Source organism: Amblyraja radiata, chromosome X (assembly GCF_010909765.2).
Source record: "Amblyraja radiata isolate CabotCenter1 chromosome X, sAmbRad1.1.pri, whole genome shotgun sequence".
NCBI lineage: Eukaryota > Metazoa > Chordata > Chondrichthyes > Rajiformes > Rajidae > Amblyraja > Amblyraja radiata.
The window spans coordinates 297722-322437 of record NC_045999.1 but is presented as its reverse complement, the minus strand read 5'-3'; the positions used below and the strand labels follow the sequence as shown (position 1 = coordinate 322437).

Below are 24716 nucleotides of genomic sequence, written 5' to 3'. Positions count from 1 at the left end.
CAGGTTGGTTCCAGACTGTTCTCCGTCACTTGGTGCACTGGACACTTGCAAACAAAGGAAACCGAAACTATCATTGAAATGTGTCAAGACTCAAAATCAACGTTGCAAAAGTCATGGCCATGGGAAATTGCCATTCTGTGTGAGTGCTTTTTTTTATTCTAAGTTATCTCAGTTCAAAACAAGGACCAGCTCAGAATACAAATAGCTGGTCATGGGGTTTAAAATTGTTTTACTTTGAGGTGTCGAAAAGGCTGGTGTGCAAAGATAGACTCAAAGTGCTGGACTAACTCAACGGGTCAGGCCTGATCTCTGGAGAACAAATATGGGTGACGTTTTGGCTCGGGACCCAAAGAACTGGTTGTTTATGACAATTGATGTCCATGGAAGTAGGTGCGCAGGTAATCAGTGTGCAGGGAGCACATATCCAGAAGGCAGTGTTTAGATGTCTGGGAATACGTATGTCCACAAATGTGGTATCCTGGAACCATCAGAGAGGTAAAAGATCACAGAGTACGAGAGTAACTCAACGGGTCAGGCAGCATCTCTGGAAAATTGGATAGGTGGCATTTCTGGTTGAGAACCTTCATCAGACAGATCACCAAATCCTAGCCATTAAATCTGCTTCTATCACCCTTTTGGGCAGTATGTTCCAGATCACAATGATTAGCCCAGGAACGAAGGAGATTTCAAAAAGTGTTGAATACTGCCCAGTCCATCACGGGTACTGACTACCCCACCATCAAGGCAATCTACAAGAGTCGCTGACTCAAAAAGGCAGCCAGCATCATCAGAGATCCACACTACTCTAGCCAAACTTTCATTTCACTCCTGCCATCGGGAAGCAGGCATAGGTGCCTGAAAACTCTAATGTCCAGGTTCTTCCCAACAACCATCAGGCTATTGAACAGTATAATCTCCAATTAGGCTCCAAACTATATAGACATGGAGGCATTATTTTTGACTTTGCACTATTATTGTCTATTTGTCTGTTTGTGTTTTTTTTAACATATATATTGAAATTTTTTTTGCTGTTTATTATGTGTTTTACATACAATGTTGACATATATGTTGTTGCTGCAAGTAAGAATTTAATTGTTCCATTTCGAGACATCTGACAATAAAATACTCTTGACTCTAGACTCCCTAGCAATGTGAACAGGATTCTTACTGTTCCTTTTGATAGTAATTCTGTGCCCTCTAGTTGCCAATCCTTTATTTACTCCATCAAAATGTTGTTTAATTTTGAACACCTTTATCAAATGTCCATCTCTTTTCTGATTCAAGGAAACATTCTCACCTTCTCCAGTCTCTCCATGTAAATATTATCCTGCTCCTAGATTCATTGTGGTAAATCTCCTTCATGTCCTCATGAAGATGTTGGCACCCAAAGTGTGGTTCTCCCAAATGGCTCTTCAGCTGAGGCCAGTTGAGCTTCATACAGGTGTTGAATAACTCCCTTCATTTTTTTCTATTGATCAAGGCAAGGATTCTTGATTGTTTTGCACAGTATTCTTATTGTCCATCTATCTGCAAAGTGTTATGTGAACACACTTTTGTATCTCAATTTCTGCTCCTCTTATAAAATGGAGGCCAGCTACAAGCAGCCACTCTGCCTAGTTCCACCTGTTCTACCTGCAGGAGATTTGTTGATCCTGCATGAATCTCCTGACAACCAATAGAACCATTATGGAAGCACATCCTTCTTGCCCCATGGAGCAGTCAGAGAAGATGAAAAGAAAGCCAGCAGGTGGCAGTGCAACCCTGGGGAATGAAATGTTGTAGACCCGCAAATTTGCTTAATTCTTTACAATGGACCTCACTGGAAAAGTATCACTATTACTTTTCAAAATCATCCAAGCCCACTGCCAGGATAAGTGTACCAACACCAGTATTCTCTTCCAGGCCAACATCTTTACAACTGAGTCTGTAATTATATATTAACAAATACTCAATGAGTAGGTTTCGTGTTAGGACCCTTCTTTCTGAAGGTAACCATCCTCACGGTCTATGATACCACTTACTTTAGTGTCACATGAGCAGGGTCCCAATCCTATTTCCTCGCCCTGTTTCATGCTTAATCCTCCTTTTGTTTATCACCATCTGGCCTCTATGTAGTGGTCTTTGCAGGCTTTGCTTGGCTCTATGCCTTAGTCAATAATTCTGGCTGCACATTCCACAACCTCAACTCTGTGGCAAACCATTTCTTCACATTATCTGCCCTTAAATTTTCTATTAATGCAACCCTTCAGTTTTGGATCTAATTTTAAACCTGTGTTTGCATGAAGAAGTGCACTGATTAACTTGAACTTTCCTTCTATGTCAGCTTAATAGGGGCACGAATGCAAGATGGAGAATTAAAACATAATTAAATGCATGTAATGAAATTAAATTGGAATAAAACACATGCTAATGAAGTTACACGACACAAACTCATTGGGTTCATGTCCTCCAGTGAAGAACATGTGCCATCCTTATCCGCGTTTGCCTAAATGGGACTCCACCAATAAAATCCACCAATCTGGTTAACAAGGGGCAATTAGAAATGGATATTATATGTTGAATCTAACAATAATATGCACATTCCATGAACACTGGTGGAAGTTGGTGTATTTTGCTAGGAGAAATGTAGAGATCATATAATCATTTGATAGTTGAAGTCTTGAGTGGAAGAGGAAAGAGATCGGAGGGGAGATGTTGACAAACTGTTATAAACAGCAACATAAATGAATGCTCTTGACCTCCTTGGAAATAGTAAGCGGCCTAATTCCTTACCCACAAAATCCATGCGTGACTGGAGCAGATCTTGGTGGCAACTTCACCCAGGGAGCTAGCTCTGACCTGCTTGGCAAGTCTGTGAAGTGCTGGGCCCTGCAGTCCGAATCGGCACGAGGAGGCCATGCCTGAAGAAACCCAGCACACACACAGGCCTTGACAGCTGGTTAAACCAGAGCCCCATGGCACACACCTGCCACGGTTTGATTGTGAATACCATGCAAAAACATTCAAAAATAAACATTTTATTAATATGTGAAACCTAGGACAGCTCTGAGATAAACGTAATCTGGATGGTTTGGTGCAGTCTAGTATGTAGGTACAGCAAATCATTTAGAAAGCAAACAGAATGTTATCATTTGTGGCCAGGGCAGAGAATACAAAACTAGTTTGGCTCTGCTTCATATGGCCTTGGTGAGACCACATCTGGAGTGCTGTGGGAATTAATAGTTTCCTTATTTAAGAAAAAATGTTAATGCTTTGGATACAGTTCAGAGTAGGGTGACAAGACAAAGACTAATGTACTACTGCTATGTTTGCTAATGATACCAACAACAGGTGGATTAGCAAGATATAAGTTGTGCAAAGGTAAACAGATAGGTTAAATATGTGGGCAAGAGGTTGGCCCATGTTAAATAATGTGGGAAAATGTGAGGTTCTCTGGAAAGGACGAAAGAATGAAAAAGCAATGTATTACATTAAAAGGAGTGAGATGGCAAAGTGCTGTGGTGTAAAAGGATCTGGGGATTCAAGGACATAAAATGCAAACAGTACAGCAAGTAATGGGGAAGGCTAATGGAACTTCAGTCTTTGTTGCAAGCGGTATGGGACATGAATGTAGGGAAGGTAGACACAAAATGCTGGAGTAAACACAGTGGGCCAGGCAGCATCTCTGGAGAGAAGGAATGAGTAATGTTTTGGGTTGAGACCTTTCTCAAGTCTGAAGAATGGTCTCGACCTGAAGTGGCATTTCAGGTCGAGACCCATTCTTCAGACTTGAGAAAGGTCTCAACCCAAAACATTACCCATTCCTTCTCTCCAGAGATGCTGCCTGTCCTACTGAGTTATTCCAGCATTTTGTGACGATCTTTGGTGTAAATCAGCATCTGTAGTTCCTTCCTACACATGAAAGTAGAGACGTTTTGTTGCAATTTTACAGGGTGAGACAGCAGGTGGAGAGCAGTGCTTTCAATTTTGTTCTCTGTATTTAACAATGAGCTTCTATTGGTACTTAACTGGGTCAATTCCTGGGGTGATGTAATTGACATATGAAGAAAGGTTGTGCAGGGTGAATCTCTGAAGGAGAGGTGATATAGTTGAAATGTGCACAATTCTGAGTGGAATTTATATGATGGATGCTGAGTGGATGCTTCCTCTACTGGGGAGAACTTGGGGCATAGTTTGAGAATAAGGAATTTACTATTTCAAATGCAGAGGAGGAGGAATTTCTTCTCTCAGAGGGTTATGAATCTTCTGATAGACAGATGTTCTGATACCTCCTCCCTCCATCCTTTCAGGGGCCCCAGCAGTCCTTCCAGGTAAGACAGAGGTTCACGTGCACCTCCTCTAACCTTATCTACCTCTTTCAGTGTTCTTGATGTGGTCTCCTTTACATCAAAGAAACCAAGCGTAGACTTGGCGACCACTTCACTGAACACGTGCTCTGTCCACCAAGGCCTGATGTATCTCTAGGTTGCTAACTATTTTAACTCCCCTTCCCATTCCCATACTGACCTTTCTGTCCTGGGTCTCCTCTATTGCTGGAGTGAGGCCACGCGCAAACTGAAGGAACTACGCCTCATATTCTGCTTTGATAGCTTACAACCTAATGATGTGAACTGCTGGATGTGAAGCTGCTGTTTCCCACTCTCTAGTTTGACTGCACAGCTCTCCCAGCACAAGAGATTAGTACATGGTAACAAGCTTGGGTGTGATTGTATAATTAATTAACCATTGTAAATTGGCCCGAGTGTATGGGTAAGTGATAGAATTGGAGAGGACAGGGTGTAGGAGGATGCAATGGATAGGGACTTCAATCTTCGACTCTCCGCACACCTAAATGACCTCAAGCTATTACCTTAATTTTATGCATGTTTTCCTTCATTTTGGTGGTTCTACCTGTCCCAAGTCCTACTCATTCATCTGTTCCCAAGGATATGATGAAAAGAATCGCTTCTTGTCTGTTGTACATAACCCATCACCCAGTGCCTTTATTATAAGCCTCCAACATCTCTCTTGTCAAATATCTCCTTTCTCCCTTTCACCAAGATCATGATTGTTCAAGGTGCTGTGAACTTTATTCTGTATCTTCTTCACTTCCAACCTTCGGAATACTTTTGTATCAATTCAGATAAATTCACTAATTTGCTTGACATTCCATCTTGCTTAGTTTTTCTATTACCTAAAATCCTGCTGGCTTTAAAGTGCCGTCTGGCATCACAACATCATCTCCTGATTTTTATTTTGCTTCCTCAATTGAACATTCTGCTTACAAGTTGACAGTCACTTTGTGACTTGAAATGGAAAATTCAAAAGTTGAGTTGAATTTAGCTCTGACCTTCAGCTGATGCATGGTTGCCATGTGGGAACGAATGACAAAGCTATCTGTATCTGACCTGCTCCTTTATTTATACATCCTGAACCTCTGCTTCCTAATGATCAAAGATCGGGGGCACACTACAGCAGGCTAATTTTGGATTCCTCTTGGGATTTTCCGATTGTTCAAAATTTAATGAGATCGGGAAGTGTGTCCTTGGCCTTCCAGTCCCTGTTCTTTGAGTTGATTGATGTGTTGAGCAGTGCACACAGTGTTTTGCAGATTAGGCAGGAATGTAGCAGTAATTTCAGCAATGTGTGAACTATATCTCCCAGCCCCTGGGCTGCTAGGCTGCATAAAACAGACACTCTACAGTCATAACTACTCTCCTCACTCACACACAAGCAAACACATACACATGTGCAGAGGTAAACACATACACATATGAATGTGTATTGACACACTCAGACAGGCACACACACAAAACCGTGGACTGTATATCCGGGCAGACTGACGTACACCGTTGAGACCAAAGATCCTATAGCGGAGCTATAAGATCTTTGGTTGAGACGAGACTGTGTATGTAGGAAGGAACTGCAGATGCTGGCTTAAGCCGAAGAGACAGACAGGACAGATGGATACAGGTACAGAACTCAGTACAATTTCTTACAAACTACACCTTGTATATGAAACAAATTTGCAGTATAACATAATTATGAAATCATCTATCATGTCAATAATTGATCTGCGATCCTTTAGCAAAAGTGTTTGTGTTTATGATAAAGATAGTTGCAGTGATATGCAGAGTTATTAATAGTTACTGTGCTGTCAGCAATTCCCCACCTCATGCAAACTCAACCACAACTGATCTACTGCAGGCTTTCTCTGTTGTTTCTCTGAAAATCCTTCTGTCAGTGTCACAGGAAGGTCGTAACAATGGAGCTTATTCATGCTTCCTGATAGAGGACAATTGAAGAGTTTCCTGGTCGGTGTTAAGGCTGCTGTACAAGTGGAACCATAATTTTGTCTTTACAGTGAGAACCCTGATGTACTAAGAGACCCAGAGCTTTACTGAAACAAGCAAAGAAGAATTGGAAATTGACCTCAATATGCCAGAAATAGAAAATATGTGACTCACTTTTATCACTCCATTGTGGAAGTCCCTTTATCATGTGGTTTTCAATTCTAGATTCTCATGTACGTTGAACAACATAAAAAACAGAATCAAGCAACCGTGTGGCGTTTGTGAAGATACCGAAAGCTCAGCTTCGGCTAAAGCTTTGAAGAGTTTACAAAGTGCATAGGAAAATTAAGAAGAACAAGCAGGGCAAAGAGAATGCATTAAAACATTTTTAGGTAAAATCTTGAAATATTCTATAAACTAATGAAGGAAAAGACAGTTTGGAAGTAAGTGGATCCTTTTAGAGACCATAAGAACTAAGATCTTAAGAAGGCCATTAAGGCTCTTGTTCCATTCCAACATTCAGTAACTCAACCTTGTTCTTTTACCTAGAGTCATTTTCCTGCACAAAGCCCATATCTCCTGATTCCCTTAACACCTTAAAATATTTCAATCTCTGTCTTGAAAATGCTCAGGACTGATCCTCCACGAACGTTTGGAGCAGAGAATTTCAAACATTCATTATCCTTTGGGGAATAAATTTGTTCTTATCCCTGTTCTGAATGCCTGACCTCTTAAAGCTGTGACCCCGAGATCTAGATACCCCAGCATGGGGAAATTCTAACACCACACTTTCTGTAAGCACCTGAAGAGTTTTCTATGCTTCAGTGAGATAATCTCTTATTCTTTAAAACTCAATAGAGTGCAGGTCCGTCTGTGTACGCTCTCCTCACGCAACTAACCTGCAACACAGGAATCAATCTGGCAAACCTCTGTTGTCCTTTCTCTATCGAAATATATATTTTCTTAGTTGGGAAGAGCTGACCTGTATAAAAAGCCTACAAATGGTTTCTCCAGAGTTCTGTATAAATAAAGTAACACATCTCTAAATTAAATTAAATTCTCCTCAACAAAGATCAACTTATTGCTAGCTTTCCTAATTACCTATTGTAGCTGCATATTAAATTTCATATTGAATTATATGCAAAGACAGCCAGGTCTTTCTGAACACTATCACCTATCAATCTCCAGCCAGTTAAAAATATTTTGACCTTGCATGTTTTCTTCCAAAGTGGGTGGCTTCACATTCCCCATATTTGTCCTCCTCACTGTAACTGCTCATTTAGTTTGTTCAGTTTTCTTGATTGTTATTACACTTCTTACGTGTTCCTCTACTTTCCCAAGTTACCATTACTGTTTGGGATCTATGTACAAATCCCACTATTTGTTTCTGCTTCCTACAGTTCCCTGACTTCACTCAAAATAATTTTCTCTCCTTCATTTTCAGAAGTTAATCCAATTCCTCCACTGCAATTTTTTGCAACTAGTTCCACAAATCAACATCTATTTAGAAGCTTAACATCTTCCAGGAGAAATGAATACTGATTATTTAATTTTATGCAAAACATAAGCTACAAATGAGGGTTGGCTTATGGATCTCTGTGAGAGTGGAAGGCAGGAAACCACAGGAAGTTGTATCTGAAACACTTGTGGTTACCGAATTTCCGGCCAAATTTCCTACTGTAACCGAGATTGGGCGTCTTGTGTGAAGTTCTTGGTCTTAGCATTGTGTAGTTTGTTCTTTTATTTTTCTTCTGTCTTCATGCTGGATTTTAACCCATCGCTTCAGCTGGTACCATTTAGCAGTTCACTGCAGATAAAGGACAGCATTGCAGGAGCCGGCTAAACAGCAGAGGCAGCACTGCAGCAGCAGTAGTGGTCATATAGCACATTATTGGCAGCACTACCGCAGCATATGCACTTGCAGGGGGAACAGCATAGCTGCAGAGGCAGTTCAGGGACAGTGTTGTCATCGCCAAGGCATGGGCAGTGGTGTAGGAGCAGGGGCCAGGGTGGTGCTCTGGCTGCAGAAGCACTGCTGCTGCAGAAACTGCAGCATTATAGGAACACATTGGTCCATTGAGGAAGAGTATTTATAAATCAAGGTATCTTATCTAGCAAAAAATGTATGTTTTGGAGAAAACTGTGATCCCTGATCTTTGTTATTCTTCGGTGATTGGAAAATAATACCAATATTTATTAAGTTTACTGGGAGGATTTGTGAACCATCATCAGCTATCTCTCCTACTTCAACCTCTGCAGCATTGAGGTTCTAGTCATTCCCAGTTGGCAATGTTGGACAGGCCATGTTGTTTGTATGTTTAACACCAGGTACCAAAGACAGACCCAATATTCCTAGCACCCTTGTAAGAGGCTGTTATTTGTTGAACAGAAGAACAAATTCAAGGAAGTGATCTCTGGGGAAAAAATAAAACATCCCAACCAACTCCAGGAATGTCTAGCCCACAATTGCTCAAAGTGGAGTATGGTTTTGAGAACTTATAGCCATGCATTAGGAATGCACAGAAATCCTGCTCCAACATCAGGAGCACACCACCTCACAAACTGTCAGTCTATCCGTCAGCTTCATATCTGACAAAAATAAACAGTTGACAGCCCTCTTCTGTCCCATTTGATGAAGAACTATGGGTCTTATATTGGCTTCTTTAGCAATCTCAGAACCCAGTACTGAAGCAAGTTATTCTCAATCTTGAGATACTGTGTAACAATAACAAGGAACAGGAACTGCACCTAGTACAGCATTCAATGTGATCATGGGTTAACTTTCAGCAGTACTACTTTCACACATATACCCACAGTTGTTTTCATAATCAAAAATCTATGAATCAATATTTTAAATATATTTAGTGACTGAACCACCACTGCATCTTGGATGAAGAAGTCCCAACAGTGAAGACTATCTGGGTGAATACATTTCTTCCTAGCCCTGTCACAAATGATTAGTACTATATCTTGAGTCAGTAACCCCTGGTTTTAGACATCCCAGTCAGGAGAAATATTATCCCAACAACTCTCAGGCCCTACTAATATTGTTTCCTGTTTCTGTCATGGGGCCAAGCAGTTTGTTTAAGGCTACAGCAGGAACAGCATCCAAGATCAGTCCACCATTGCAACTGCTGAGTGAAGTAGACAGCAGCACCTTTATCAATCCTGCAGTTAGACCGTCACCGACACAACTGCTTTAAATTAAGTGATCAATGTCCCATAAAACTCATGAAATTGAGATTTGCAATTTAGTTTAGTTTCTTGTCACATGTACCGAGGTTTTTGTTGAGTGCTATCCAGTCAACAGAAAGACAATACATGATAACAATCGATTGTGTTTAAGAAGAAACTGCAGGTGCTGGAAAATCGAAGGTACATAAAAATGCTGGAGAAACTCAGCGGATGCAGCAGCATCTATGGAGCGAAGGAGATAGGCAACGTTTCGGGCCGAAACCCTTCTTCAGACTGATGGAAGGGTTCGGTGTATAGATACATGAAAAGGGAATAATGTTTAGTGCAAGGTAAAGCCAGCAAAGTCTGATCATGGATAGTCTGAGGGTCACCAAAGAGGTAGATAATAGTTCAGCACTGCTATCTGGTTGTGATAGAATGATTCAGTTGCCGGATAACAGATGGAAAGAAACTGTCCCTGAATCTGGAGGTGTGGAAGATTTAGATTATGCGTTGACAGGAGGCTCTTTTCTTGGGAGAGTCACTCAACTTGGCTTAGATCCACAAACAAATAAATCGCTGGAGGAACTCAGCCACCGTCCGTGAAGGTGGAGATTGGTTCACTGTGTCAGTGGGGTAGGTGAAGCCTGGTTCACTGTGTGGATGGAGCTTAGTTCACTATGTGGGTGGGGGTAGGTGAAGCCTAGTTCACTATGTGGGTGGGGGTAGGTGAAGCTTAGTTCACTATGTGGGTGGGGGTAGGTGAAGCCTAGTTCATTATGTGGGTGGGGGTAGGTGAAGCCTAGTTCACTATGTGGGTGGGGATGGGTGGACACTGGTTCACTGTGTGGGTGGAGGTCCCTGCATGGACCAAAGGGGCATGGACTATGTGGAGCTTAGGCAGGGGTATATATAGCGGTGGGGGGGGCGGGCTGACATGCGGACTGCAGCGTGATAGGTGGAGGCAGGCGTGAAGGGCGGGACCTAGGCGCCACAGAAGGTTGCTGATTGGATGGTGGAGTGCCGGCGGCACCGGGTTGGCCATTTGTCCTGTCACTCACCGTGGTCGCTAGGAGCCGGGCTGGTCCGCGGCCCTGTTGTTGTTCGCTGCCGCCGCGACCGGGACAGCGGGCTCGCAGTAACTGGGGAACCGCTGCCGGGATCGGGCAGCGGGCTCGCAGTGACTGGGGAACCGCCGCCGGGACCGGGACAGGGACCGGGCTGCGGGCTCGCAGTGACTGGGGAACCGCAGCGGGCGGGTAACTGGCGCCGACAGATCCTCGCCCGTCTGGGATGTTCGGCCGGAGCCTGTGAGGAGCGGCGGAACCAGGCCAGCAAAACAAGATGTCCGCCCGAGCGGCCGGAGCAGCGGGCAAGGTCGGGGCCTGAGGCGGGGAGCAGCGGGTCTGGGGCGGGCAAGGTCCTGGGTTAGGGATTGGAGAACGAGGTGGCAGGCACAGCGCCAACCCTCTTTGGGTCAGGCAGGTTTGGGGTGAGGAGTGAACCCGGGAGTGTGTGTTGGGTGAACCCGGGAGTGTGTGAGGCGTCGGGTCGGGTGGGCAGCACCCCACTGACTGCGGTTCCGACAAGTATTGTAGTTGTAAAGTTTAACTTTGCAGCCCGCATCACTTTATTGGATCTTCCTGGTGTTTTTGTGCTCGGTATTTGAAAGGCGGCGTTGCCGTACACTGGTGAGATTAGAAGTCATTTTAGTGCGATGATGTAACTTTATGGTATGCCTTCGAAACTAGGGAAAGGGTGTGATGAATAATTCTTCTGCGTAAGTATCTCATCACCATGAAAGTAAAAATCAGATTGATAAAAAGACTTATGAACTGACGGCAGTTAGAACGGAGTGAGTTGTATGGTTCCATGACTGAGTTTAATCGCCGGTCCTGTATTCTTTGAGTCTCTTGAATTGTTGTGGTAAGTGACAGAATTGAATGTGTCTTATTTGTAGTAGTAAGTAAATCCTCAGATGTTGGACGGGAGAGGTGTTTACTATGTTTGTTGGTTGTACTATTGGTTGAAGACGGTGGCTACCTTGAGCAATAGCGGACGCTCATTTAACCGAATGTGGTGCGAGGGCTTGGTTTTAAACAAGGGTCTCCCGATGAGAAAGATGGTAATTTACAACCTACTTGTTTACTATTTTTACCAAGACCGCGAGGGAGTACAGTAGTCAATATTTCTTTAAACAAGTGACAATTTTAGATTTCGGTAAAGCTTAACATTTTTAAACATTGGTCAATTTTCGGCAACTGGCTACCAAACTGTTGCAAAACTTCCTGATTCAAACGCCATGATCCAAGAGTGAAGTATTGGAGATTTGAAATCTGGTTGCTTGTGTTCTTATTGGTTTAAAAAAAAATGTTTATCTAGTTTAGTTAAGGTACTTTGAAGCAGAATCAGTAATGAAGAATGATGGACTCCAAAAGGATAATCAAAATACACCCTGAAACATTGACCCAGGTGCAATTGCATCTTGGAAATATTTGAATTTAAATATGAACTATAAATAAGTAGGGACGAATTGAAGGTCAGATCACTGATATTTTCTTCATACTTCTGAGTATGTTGCATGAGCATGACTGATTTGAGAGCTATTGTCTGGGGATTTGGGAGTAATTTTGAGTGGAGCCAGTCTCAACCTCGAAATTATGGTGGGAAGAGTAATGATGTGCTTGGGTGTTTCAGCAGTTAAATGATAAGTTGTTTTGAGTGAGGCAGATTTGCCCTATCTTGCTTTGTAGGAATGTGTTTTTTACTGCGCGCTTATTTTTAGATTAGTTACGTTGTTTTAAACAACCAGGGTCTTGAACAGACCTGATATACGAACAAATGCATTAATGAATCATTCTCTTCAATGATAAACTGGATGACTAGTTGATACAGAATTAATGTTGACATTTCAATGCAATAATACAGCCCAGTAATGTACTGTTTTGTTCCTGTGCTGATGTCAATCTGAAGGGAGTGAACCAGAATCAACAAAGTAGTTTGCTTTTAGTGGCTGTGTGATTGGGGAGTGAACCTTGTTTTAATGATTTTTAGGTTCCTATATGTGGAGGTGAATGTCTTGATTCAATGCAGTGACTTGAACACTGGGTTTCTGGGAAACTATTCTAGATTGCCAAGGTTTTGTTGAAGCTGATGTCTTTTAGTGCTTTGCCTGATTGTACTTGGAATATTGTTTATGGCAGGACTGAGAGCTTTCAGTAAGTGTGAATGTGACCAAATTCTGTAAAGCTGTGTGGGCTGGAAATTCCTTTGTGCAAACATTTCAATACGGTGCAGTCACTGCCCAGTGAGAATTGTTGCAACTTTTGGGGTAGTTTCCTGGAATTGTTAACAATACATTGTACTTGAGTGAAAATTTACATGCTGCCATTTATGTAAAAAAAAAAATCCTGTATCTAGACAAGATTCCGTGTAAATAAAACGCGTAATGCTGACTAAGGAATGGAGTACGAGGCCTGGAGGTTGGGGTTCACAAAAGGTCAGAGTGAGGGGAGCAGATTGTTTGCTTATGGAGGAGATTGGAGAAGGAAAAACAACGATTTAAATGGAGGGGCAGGAATTTTATCATTTGCAACCTCGGAATCTGGTGTTGATCTCCAGCGGTAGAATCTAGGATGACCTAGGTGCCTTGCCCTTTACTGCCACGTGAAATTGTTAACAACCTCACTGCTGACTTTTGTTTTGTCCTGATCAGCAACATATTGGAGTAAAAAGACATTTATCACTGGAATTAGGGAACCTTTAAAGCTGAAGTTCTGCTGCAGTTATAATAAGCACTGAAGATTACCTTTTGTTGTTCATCGACTCTAGTACAGTTATATTTTGCTTGAACCATCTGCAGTTGTAGAACATGGTTGTTAAATTTTAAAGAGTGTGCATGTTCAGAATTGTGGCAAGTGGTCTGTCAGAAATCTAAACAGTATGTTGTGCATTAGCTGATTTCACATTACAGCAGTTGTTCAATTTTAAGTTATAAATCGATTAGTGAAATATTTGGGAAGAATTATTTGTAGAGTTAGCTTGGTGGCAAATTATTCCCTGAAAGAGGATGTTTTAGTGCTGAAATTGAATTCTACTTCAGTACTAAGCTGTGAAAGATACCAAGCTCCTTATTGGATTTACATCTGCCATTCGTGTTCAACGGATGTCAATGACAAGAAAGCATTTGTGGACAATGATATTCTTGTGTATTAAATCTGCAAATGTATTAAGTATCTCAGTGGTCATGCAACATCTCTGGAGGAAAAGGTTAAATGATGTTTTGGATAAGGACCCTACATCAGGACTCGTGCAATTCCTTTTCCTCCACAGTCGCTATTTGATCCATTGAGTTCCTCCAGTGTTTAATATTTATGAGAGCTTTATTTGACTCTGATTCTGAAAGTGCATGAACCATTAAGTATTATTTCTCTCCCAAGGTACTGGAGTATATAGTTCAGCCAAAACCATCCCTCAGAATAACGTGTACCTTTGGGTAAAACATTGATGCAAAGAGAAATAAACAATGGTTGAGAAGCTTGATTATCCCATTTCCAAGGACTTTATTGTCCCATTCCTGGTGCATGTGACAATTAAACACTTGACACTTGAACTTTAAGACGACTTTGAGTTTTGCTCTTGGTGGTGTGCCAGAACTGGAAATGCTGAAGTTATAGTTCAGATAAATTGGCCCAAGTTATAAAGTGAACTATTGGTGGGTCTGTCTGGAGTGTGTAGAAAAATAATTAGATCAGTTGTATCTCTGTGGCAGAGCGTGGATGCATTTTTGGATGTGCATCACCTTGTATGAACGCATTCATTTTGGAAGTTTATTTTTTGCAACTTGAGTGGTGTCTACAACACTCCAAACTAATGTTCCTGAAATGTTTTCTGCATTTGTATTTCCAACCTTGATGCCAATCTTATCTGCTTGTGCATTGTCTGTATCCCTCGGTTGCCTGCTTAAAAGATGGTCTGGTATATCAAGACATAAGGAGCTGCAGATGCTGTTTTTTTTTTAAAGGCACGAAGTGCTGGAGTAACTGGTCAGGCAACATCTCTGGAGACCATGAACAAGTGATGTTTCGGGCTGAGACCCTTCCGTTTGAAGAAGAGATGCTGCCTGACCTGAGTTATTCCAGCACTTTAGAGACAAAATGGTTACACCTTCGGTACAAGAACTGTTCCAGAGCCGCTTTCTGAAAAAAGCTCTGAGAATAGCTAAGGACAAACTGTACCCCCTCCACACACACCTGGTTTTACCTGCTTTTAATTATTTATACTGTTTCATCAGGGACTGGATAGTTTTTACTGTTATTATATGTGAAATGTTTATGTTTTATGTGTGATGCTCCGGTATTCCCTGGGAAACGTCTTCTCATTTTGCACTGTACAATTGTTGCTTTGCAAGATGACAATAAAGATTGATTGATTGATGGTTATCTGTATTTGAATGTGAGGCTGAGTACCTGTACTTGAAGGTTGTATGATCCAGAGCAATATTGTAAACTAGTCTGGTCATTGCCTTGCAAGCTGTCTACATAATTGGTACTGGACGGTGATTCAACACTAGAAGCCATGACAAAATGGTTCTCTGAGCCTTAGCAGGTGAGAGAAAATTCAGCTGGTCCAATTGGTTGTGTAGGCGGTAAGTGAAGGTCCGAATATCGGACAGCTGGCCGGATTGCTGACCGACGGGGCCACAGGCGAGGCGCTGCTGCTGCACTACGTCGGGACATGTGAGGCAGGGCCGGACACGGCGCTCCGACCCGACAGTCCCCTCGAACAGAGTAATAGCAGTCAAATACGGGACAAGGGCGGTCCCGTCTGGGACAAACCAATTTAGCCCAATATATGGGATGTCCTGGGTAATACGGGACAGTTGGCAACCCTATTCAATTATCCATCCAGGTGCCTCTTCAATGTCTTGTTGTTGCCTCTTCCACCTCTGGCAGCTCATTTCAGATCTTTGTGTGAAAAATATACCCCTCATGTCACCTTTAAAACCTCCCTTTCGTCTCAACCTGTGCCCTTTTAGTTTTAGACACCGTGTTCTGTGAAATGGACAGTGGCTACCTGCTATCACTAGCATATCTATATGTCTAATCATTTTATATCCCTCTCATGATGTCTCCTGTGCTCCAGTGAAAATTTGTAGCTCTTAAAATTGGTTGGTTGATTTGGGAGAAGGCTGTTACTTTTCAACTTGTATAATGTTGGTTTATTTACTCTGGCATATAACCAACATGAGGATCTGGTGCAGATGTATAAAGTCCACATTTCCATTTTAACAATTTAATATCAAATAAATAGCAGTCAAAAATTTAGTTACATTAAGATGAAGCTATTACTGCATTTTGTTTGTGTGTAGGTTTGTACACAGGGAAATATCAATTTATTTATCTTTTTAGACTTTGACTTTTTAGACTATAAAGGTAGTTATCTTGGTTTAGCACCATTAACTGTTTAATTTGCGAATTTCAAACAAAATATTAATGTCATACTTTTTCCTGTGGTTTTTAATTGTTTAAGTTGCAATGGAAAGATGTACTCTAACTCTATTATGTAGCTACATTAATGTAGCACCTAGCTGTATGGGAAGAAGGCAACAACATGAGCTTGAAGCTGCATACCTAGATTTGTGCAAAGCCAACAATACATTTGAAACGTGAAAACTTAAGCTTATGAGCCTTTCTCTTTGTGATCAATGCACATTGAGCGTACAATTATGTTGTTTCCATTAGTTCTATTGACATTTAAATTTAATTTCTTGATACTAAAAGGGTAATGTTGCAGAAGAGTTTCTCCCTGGTACTGCGTGTGGTCGATTTGACAAGGAATTGCTTGTCCATCTCTGCCAGTGGGTGCCTTGTGGTAAAATGTAGCTGAGACTGATAAGCTTAGGAATTAGGCATGGACCAAATGGACAATTTATCAGCATTTCGCATCAGAAGCAGTATTTTTTGTGAGATTTCAATTGCATCCCTTTTTGGACATATTTCAATTCATCCATTTGCACTAGTACGGCGAGCTGCAGGTACAGTGGCAGCATCACAGGCATGTAGACAAAGGATAGGACATAATATTACAAAATATGGGCAATTTGTAGTATGTTTTTTCATCTCAATGGCTGGGGAACTGTTTCTGTGACTTTGCTTATTGTTGATGCTGGGAAATTGAATATTAAGCAGACGACATCAAACCATCCTGTAAGAATGATCAGTAACTTTCTTCTCTGCTGCAATGACTCCTGGACGATGACTACAGGCTGTTTATACCTCGGATTGCCAGCTGCTTGTCACTTGGTGTTGAATTAATAGCAGTTTGGTGCTGTGGCTGCACATTGGTGGGAGCTAAAGTAAGTTGCCCAATCTCACTAACCTCTGCAGCCAACAAAGGAAACATTTTATTCTGTTGTGCAAAAGAAAATGCTGAGAATGCACAGTGGGCTTGTTGGCATTTAAATGATGAAAGACTGGTTGTAATGTTTAGATGTTTAACCATTAATCAAAATGACCAAATGGCTGCTATTGAACTAATTGCCATTTAGTTCTCGAATAAATTTTAAAACGTACGGAAAAAAACCCAGCATGAATTTGTATAATAGTCACCTGACAAAGGATTGTGGTTTATTTCTCAGAATTGGTTCCCATCAACGGTATAGACCGTGCCAGTTTATACTGGACAAAGCAGTTGGCATCTGTAAGAATTTGCTTTCTGACTATAATTGCACTGGAATTCAAATCCATTTTCAGCATATTGATGGGAAATGAATTAGACTTAAGTTCAGTGGTATTTTTGTCAAATAAATATGAATTGGGTGTAACTTGCAAAACACAGATTAGGTCTGAACCAGCTTGTGAATAAGTACAATTAAAAAAATTACCACCTTAGACAATGGTTTCTTTGAAGCGACCAATAATCAGGATTGGAACCTGAAAACTTAAACTGATTCAAAATACAAACCTGTACGGTTGTATTTGTCAGTTTTTTAATAGCATGTAAAAATCAAAGTGCATATTTATAGTTCTGGTGCCTGCCCTTATCAAATAGATCCAATTGATGAGTGTTAGAACAAAGCATCCCAGAATTCTACTTGTTTTTAGTGAGCAAATATACATTGGTTACAAGTGTAGCAATCTTGTTAAAAATGAGAACTCGTGAATGCTGAAATTTATATGCTTTAATCTTTTTCCTCTGGTAAATATTAGCTTGTCAACTAGGTATTATTGGTCCAAAACTCCTGATTACCAATGCAAATTCTTCAATTCATGGATGTGGTTCATTGCTGGACTTCTTAACCACTTTAGTTTATTGGACATAATTGCATAAAATGTGAGCTTCAGTTTGTACACTTACTCTGTATTGTGCTCTGCTCATTTATTGTAGACTATTCTCCGCCCCCTACCAAAAACTCAAATTCCTGAACATGTGTGATTAAACAACAAAAAGAAAGATTAGACTTTAGTGAATGGTTCTGGTCTTGCAGGCTGAGGGTTTGTTCCTCATCCATACCTGCATTATTCTGTTTTAAAGAACAATGGTTAAGCTAACAAAAAACCTAAAGCCTCAAGGAAACGATGTCACTGAAGACTACGTGCAATAATGGCACCAAGAAGCAATCAGACTGTCATCTAATCGTGAAATTCACATTGTTTTGTAAGTTATGCAGTTCATTGGGTGGTATGTTTTTCACATTCAGTATTAGAAATTCTTTCTTATAATTGGAAATATTGCTGTGGTTTATACATTTCAATTTGAACTGTTTAACTATAACTACACTGACTGAATACTAGTTTGTTTTGGAGACTTTGTCTACTATACAGTAAATTAATAGGTTTAGTAGAGTGAAAATGTGATTACGTGAGCCTGACCAGACTATGAGAGCATAAAAATAGAAAAGGAAGAGGCCACGGTCCCTCCAGGCTGATTTGCAGCAGTCCTCATCTCCTCTTCTGTACCAGTTCTACGCACAAATCAATTCCCTGATCCATCCAAAATGTATCTGTCCATTTAAATTGTCTTGAACAATCTAGCAATCTGGATTAGAGTATTACAAAGATTAATTGCCTCAAAGTGCAGGAGGCTTAAGGGGTTATCATAGTGGGGGTTTTTTTAATTGTGAGGGGAATAGAGTATTTGCCAGGGTAAGAAAATCGAGAACTAGAGAGCATACGTTCCATGCGAGAGGGGAAAGATTTAGTAGGAACCTGAGAGTGGAGGGAATGTGGAATGAGCTGCCAGAAGATGTAGTTGAAGCAGGTATATTAACAACCTTTAAAAGACAGTTGGACAAGTTCAAGTTCAAGTGAGTTTATTGTCATGTGTCCCTGTGTAGGACAATGAAATTCTTGCTTTGCTTCAGCACACAGAACATAGTAGGCATTTACTACAAAACAGATAAGTGTATCCATATACCATGATATAAATATATACACACATGAATAAATAAACTGATAAAGTGCAAATAACAGAAAATGGTTATTAATAATCAGAGTTTTGTCCGAGCCAGGTTTAATAGCCTGATGGCTGTGGGGAAGTAGCTATTCCTGAACCTGGTTGTTGCAGTCTTCAGGCTCCTGTACCTTCTACCTGAAGGTAGCAGGGAGATGAGTGTGTGGCCAGGGTGGTGTGGGTCTTTGATGATACTGCCAGCCTTTTTGAGGCAGCAACTGCGATAAATCCCCTCGATGGAAGGAAGGTCAGAGCCGATGATGGACTGGGCAGTGTTTACTACTTTTTGTAGTCTTTTCCTCTCCAGGGCGCTCAAATTGCCGAACCAAGCCACGATGCAACCGGTCAGCATGCTCTCTACTGTGCACCTGTAGAAGTTAGAGAGAGTCTTCCTTGACAAACCGACTCTCCGTAATCTTCTCAGGAAGTAGAGGCGCTGATGAGCTTTCTTGATAATTCATTAGTGTTCTCGGACCAGGAAAGATCTTCAGAGATGTGCACGCCCAGGAATTTGAAGCTCTTGACCCTTTCAACCATCGACCCGTTGATATAAATGGGGCTGTGGGTCCCCCTCCTACTCCTCCCAAAGTCCATAATCAGTTCCTTGGTTTTGCTGGTGTTGAGGGCCAGGTTATTGCGCCGGCACCATATGGACAGTTGCTCGATCTCTCTTCTATACTCTGACTCATCCCCATCAGTGATACGCCCCACAACAGTGGTGTCGTCAGCGAACTTAATGATGGAGTTCGCACTGAGATTGGCTACGCAGTCATGGGTATAGAGTGAGTACAGCAGGGGGCTGAGCACGCAGCCTTGAGGTGCTCCCGTGCTGATTGTTATCGAGGCTGACACATTTCCACCAATACGAACAGACTGTTGTCTGTGAATGAGGAAGTCGAGGATCCAATTGCAGAGGGATGCGCAGAGACCCAGTTCTGCGAGTTTGGTAACCAGCTTGGAGGGGATGATTGTGTTAAATGCCGAGCTGTAATTGATGAATAACAGCCTGACATTTGAGTTTTTGTTGTCCAAGTGGTCCAGAGCGGAGTGGAGGGCCAGTGAGATCGCATCCACTGTTGATCTGTTGTGGCGGTACGCGAACTGCAGTGGGTCCAGGTTTTTGTCGAGGTGGGAGTTGATTTGCTCCATGATCAACCTCTCAAAGCACTTCATCACCACCGGCGTTAGTGCCACTGGTCAATAGTCGTTGAGGCACGTCACCTTACTCTTCTTGGGCACTGGTATAATTGATGCCCTTTTAAAGCAGGTGGGGACCTCAGACCTCAGAAGTGAGAGGTTGAAAAATGTCCGTAAAAACTCCAGCCAGTTGGTCCGCACAGGTTTTTAGAACACGACCGGGTATACTATCAGGTCCAGGTGCTTTTCGGGGGTTCACCCCTCTGAAGGATTTCCTGACGTCGGCCTCTGTGACTGAGACTGAAATACCATCACAGCGAATGGGGGATCTGGAAGGCACATCAGTATTCTCCCTATCAAAGCGTGCGTAAAACGCATTGAGCTCGTCAGGGAGTGATGTTTCGCCGACATTCGAGCTGCCTCCTGGTTTCGCCTTGTAGGAGGTGATTGCATTCAGGCCCCGCCACAGCTGCCGAACATCTGTTTCATCCTCCAGTTTGGAGCAGAAGTCCCTTTTGGCCTTTTTGATGGCCTTACCAAGGTCGTATCTGGACTTCATGTAGGCCACTGTATCATTGGAAGTGAATGCCCTGTGTCTGGACTTCAGAAGAGTGCGGATCTCAAAGTTTATCCAAGGTTTCTGATTGGGAAACACTTGGAAGGTTTTTGTAGGGATGCAGTCCTCCACACATTTCTTTACGAAATCTGTAACTACTGTGGAGTATTCGTTCAAGTTCGTTGCCGTGTCCATGAACATTGCCCAGTCTACAGACTCCAAACAGTCCTGGAGTTGTTCCTCTGCCCCCCCCCCCCCCCCCCCCCCGCCCCCGCCCCCGACCAGCTCTATCCTGTCCTCACTTCTGGGAGTGCGCACTTCAATTGCTGCCTGTAGGCAGGAAGAAGCAGCACCGCGGTATGGTCGGATTTACCGAAGTGGAGGGCGAGGGATAGAGCGATAGGCATTCTTGATGGTGGTGTAGCAGTGGTCGAGGGTGTTAGGTCCTTTGGTGCAGCAGGAGACATGTTGGTGGAAGTTAGGGAGTGATTTCTTTAGGTTTGCCTTATTGAAGTCCCCAGCAATGGTGGCAAATGTCTCGGGGTAAAACATCTGGTGTTTGATGACCACGGCATGCAGCTCCTCCAGTGCCAGACGGACGTCTGCCTGGGGTGGGATGTAGACCGCTGTCAGGATAATGGAGGTGAATTCCCTTGGAAGGTAGAAGGGACGGCACTTCACCGCCAGATGTTCGAGGTGTGGAGAGCAGGAGCTGGACAGGACTGCCATGTCTGAGCACCACGCAGAGTTGACCATGAGGCAGACGCCCCCTTCTCTCCCTTTCCCAGATGCCAGTGTACGGTCCATACGGTGGATGGAGAACCCTTCAGGCTGGACCGCTGAGTCTGGGGAGCTGGGGGTGAGCCATGTCTCTGTGAAACAACACAGAGCATTCCCTCGGCTCCCTTTGGTAAAGCAGCCTTGCCCTTAAGTCCTCCACGTTATTTTCAAGGGACTGTACATTGGCCAGTAGGATAGGGGACAGGGGCTGATGTCCCCTGCGCTTCATTCTGACCTGAAGTCCTGCCCGTCGGCCACGTTTCCGGACACAATGGAGGCTTCCCCTTTGTTTCCAGGTACTGAGTTTACTGTACCTGCTGTTTCTGCGAACCTGCGCTGGAACGGGGATTCCCTCACAGACGGCAGCTCCAGCTCCGTTACGGACGGGGGTTCCCCCAAAGTCGGCAGCTCCAGCTCCGTTGTTCCTGGAAGATCCAGCCCGTCGGCTCTGGAGGTCATCCCGGGGTCTCCAGGTACCGTACCTGGGATCCTCAGTCGGGTCGGGAGTTTCACAGCCAGCATGGGAAAATTTAAAGTCCGGGGCTCCCGCAGCTGCGGGAGATCGCGAAATTGCGAGAGCCTTCAGGTGCTCAAGCAGCTTGTCCGAAACGGCACCGATTTCTGCCGTTTTTCTGATCCAGGTAAGTTGTTGGGTTGTAGTTGAGCCTTTTATGTTCTGGAGCTCACAAGTGAGTGGTTACGAGAGGTTTAGAAGGATGTGGACAGGGATGGGATTGGGACTAACTTGGACTGGACAAACTATAACAAAAGTTAAAAGTTGAGTTAATTCTGATTCTGAGATTGGCTAATCAATGTGCTGATTTGTACAGAACAGTTTGTGCATCTTATGACTTTGTGGGTAATTGGTGTAAAGGTTATTCATTAGAATCTGGGAGACCTCTCTTCGCATTGACTTATGTTTAAACTTGGAATTAAGTTAGCCAATGAAGCAAAAAGATTTTATAATTCAGTGAATAGATGATGACCCCCCCCCATAGTTCCACAACAGTTTGACCACGGGTAATTAATTTGACACAAGGGTGGCAGAGTGGGCAAAATATATGGCTGAACAGAATGAAAAAATCAGCCATGCAGTATTGTCATCCAAATTCCTCTCCTCAATCAATAATTATACCAAAATGTTTATCAATAGTGACCGACAAGTGGCCAGTAATGCAGCAGGCAGTGTTATACTCTTAAATTAACATTATCTTGAAAGCTAGTTCAATCTACGCTTCGCTATCTGCCTCCAGGTGATTTTGGGAGTCCACCTCTAATTTGTTCTCACTAGTGGGAACCTATTTCTTTGTCTGGCAACTTCTGTGTACATTTATAATTTTAAGTGCATCATTAACAAGGCAAAGAGTATTGTGCTGAATTTTCACGTTCAACATGGTCATCGTTCATGTCAAAAAATCTTCAAGTAATTCAAAAGTTTGACATTTAACCAACTTTTAGTACTCTGCAGCCTTTGGTTCTTTAGTCATTTTTCAAATTTATGCTATTTTGTTATTAAAATAAGTTTTTTGTGTTGAAATCACTGTGGTAGTTTCCAGTCAAGTATATTCCTCTGATCTTTCCACATGTCAAAGATCTAAATCTGTTTTCTTGCATTAGTGAAGGCTCGTGTTAATCACTGATGGATGTAACTGGGGGCTGGAAACGCTGTACATGATCTTGGCAGTAATCTTCCAGGTGACATGGTCCAATTACTATCGGATCAATTGGTCAAGTCCTTCCTTTCAAGCTCTCCTTCCCACTACTGAAACTTCAGGTGCACCATGTTCATTTTCTTTGTATCTTGATTGTAGACCGATCAATGTAGCACACTGTCACAGAACAGAGCCTTTATTCTTTTGTTTCTCTGAGTATCAGACTTTTTGGAAATATGACCTCATTGAATGACACTTTCCTGATTTGCTAAACAGCTGAGGTTTCAGTGCAGGTGTCCTATTTAAAAAAAAAAAAGTGTTTGTGCAATATGGAGAACTGCAGTAAAGAACAGGGCGTGGAAAGCAGCTGCGTGTGAGTTGTTTCCCTCCATTGTTGTAGCTTTCCACATTTAATAGTAACGTGCTGAGACTATGGTGCCAGCAACAGGAATGTTCTTGGGACTTTATGCAAATTACTCCAAACCCATTCTGTGGCTGCTAACATTTCGACATATCTTTATTGATAATGATTATGCAAGTTTAGAGTTTAGTCATTGGTAGCTGGTGGGAGTTGCTGAATCTGAGAAATATTGGTGCTATTTACGGGTGACATCACTTTTCATTCAACAAAAATAGGTTTTGTATGGTGTTCAGTTTGGCAAGAGGACTTTATGAAAATGGCATTGTCAGCGAATCCTGGATTATTTTGTTGGCCTAATACTCCGTCTTAACTGTTTTGCATTCCTATTACACTTGCTAGTCAGTGACCACCCTACATAATGAAATGCCTTGATCGAGTTTTCTGAGGTGACAACAAAGATGATTGATGGGAGTAGGGTGGCGGATGTTGTCTAGAGGAATTTTAGTAAGCCGTTCATGGTAGATTGCTGCAGAAACTTAAAATTCATGGGATCCATGGTGACTTGGTCATTTGGATTCAAAACTGGTTTCTTGTAGAAGACAAAGGGTTGTGATGGAAGGCTGTAATTTTGACTGGAGGTCTGTGGTCAGTGTAATTTTGCTGGGATCTTTGTTGTTTGTGATGTATATAAATGACAGATGTAAATGTAGATGGGTTGGTTAGTGAATTTGCAGACGATACCAAAATTGGTGAACTTGTGCACAGCCAAGTTTACAACGGGATATGGATCACCTATAGAAATGGGTGAAAAAACTGTTTATACAGTATTTCCTTACAATATACAAGAAGACAATGTTGTTCATCGATATGATAATCACCTTTGAAGCAATCATATTCCCTCACTTATTTCCCTGTAACTATTGCATGCCACTCAACTTTCCAACCACCTATCCTTGGATAAATTTACAACTGCTGATTAACTTTTCAACTCTCATCTTATTGGGATGCCAGAGGAAGCCAGAGCACCTACATGTTCATGGAGAATGTACAATAAAGACTGCTAGCGAGGTTGAAATAGATCCCAGGGTGGCGGGACTGTACTGATCGGCAGCTATGGCTGTATTCAGGTTTATTGCCAGAACTATTTTCAAACGATTAACGTCTCTTCAGTTTGAAATTGGTATTCAACTCTTTCTCTTCCTCACCTGGCAAGGATGCTTTTTGAAAAGCAATGGTGGCATTATTAACTGAACAATAGCAATTCATTCAGTCAGTGGACCTTAATAAATCAGTTTAGTGTAGAAGGCATTGCTTTTGAGTCTGGTATTTGT

General features: G+C 42.3%; 2 protein-coding genes across 9 annotated transcripts in view; one reads left to right on the top strand and one right to left on the bottom strand.

Annotated features, from left to right (window-relative positions):
• Nucleotides 1-24716, bottom strand: part of mtmr10 (myotubularin related protein 10) — a 902395-nt gene that overhangs the window by 726770 nt on the left and 150909 nt on the right. The gene's annotated exons all lie outside the window — the stretch shown is intronic.
• Nucleotides 1-24716, top strand: part of tjp1 (tight junction protein 1) — a 96694-nt gene that overhangs the window by 879 nt on the left and 71099 nt on the right. For 3 of the 8 annotated variants that reach the window (XM_033015092.1, XM_033015087.1, XM_033015086.1), the window contains exon 2: nt 4-139. In XM_033015092.1, the coding sequence (XP_032870983.1) occupies nt 4-139 (136 nt within the window). The other 5 variants (XM_033015088.1, XM_033015089.1, XM_033015093.1 and 2 more) reach the window with 4 other exon arrangements.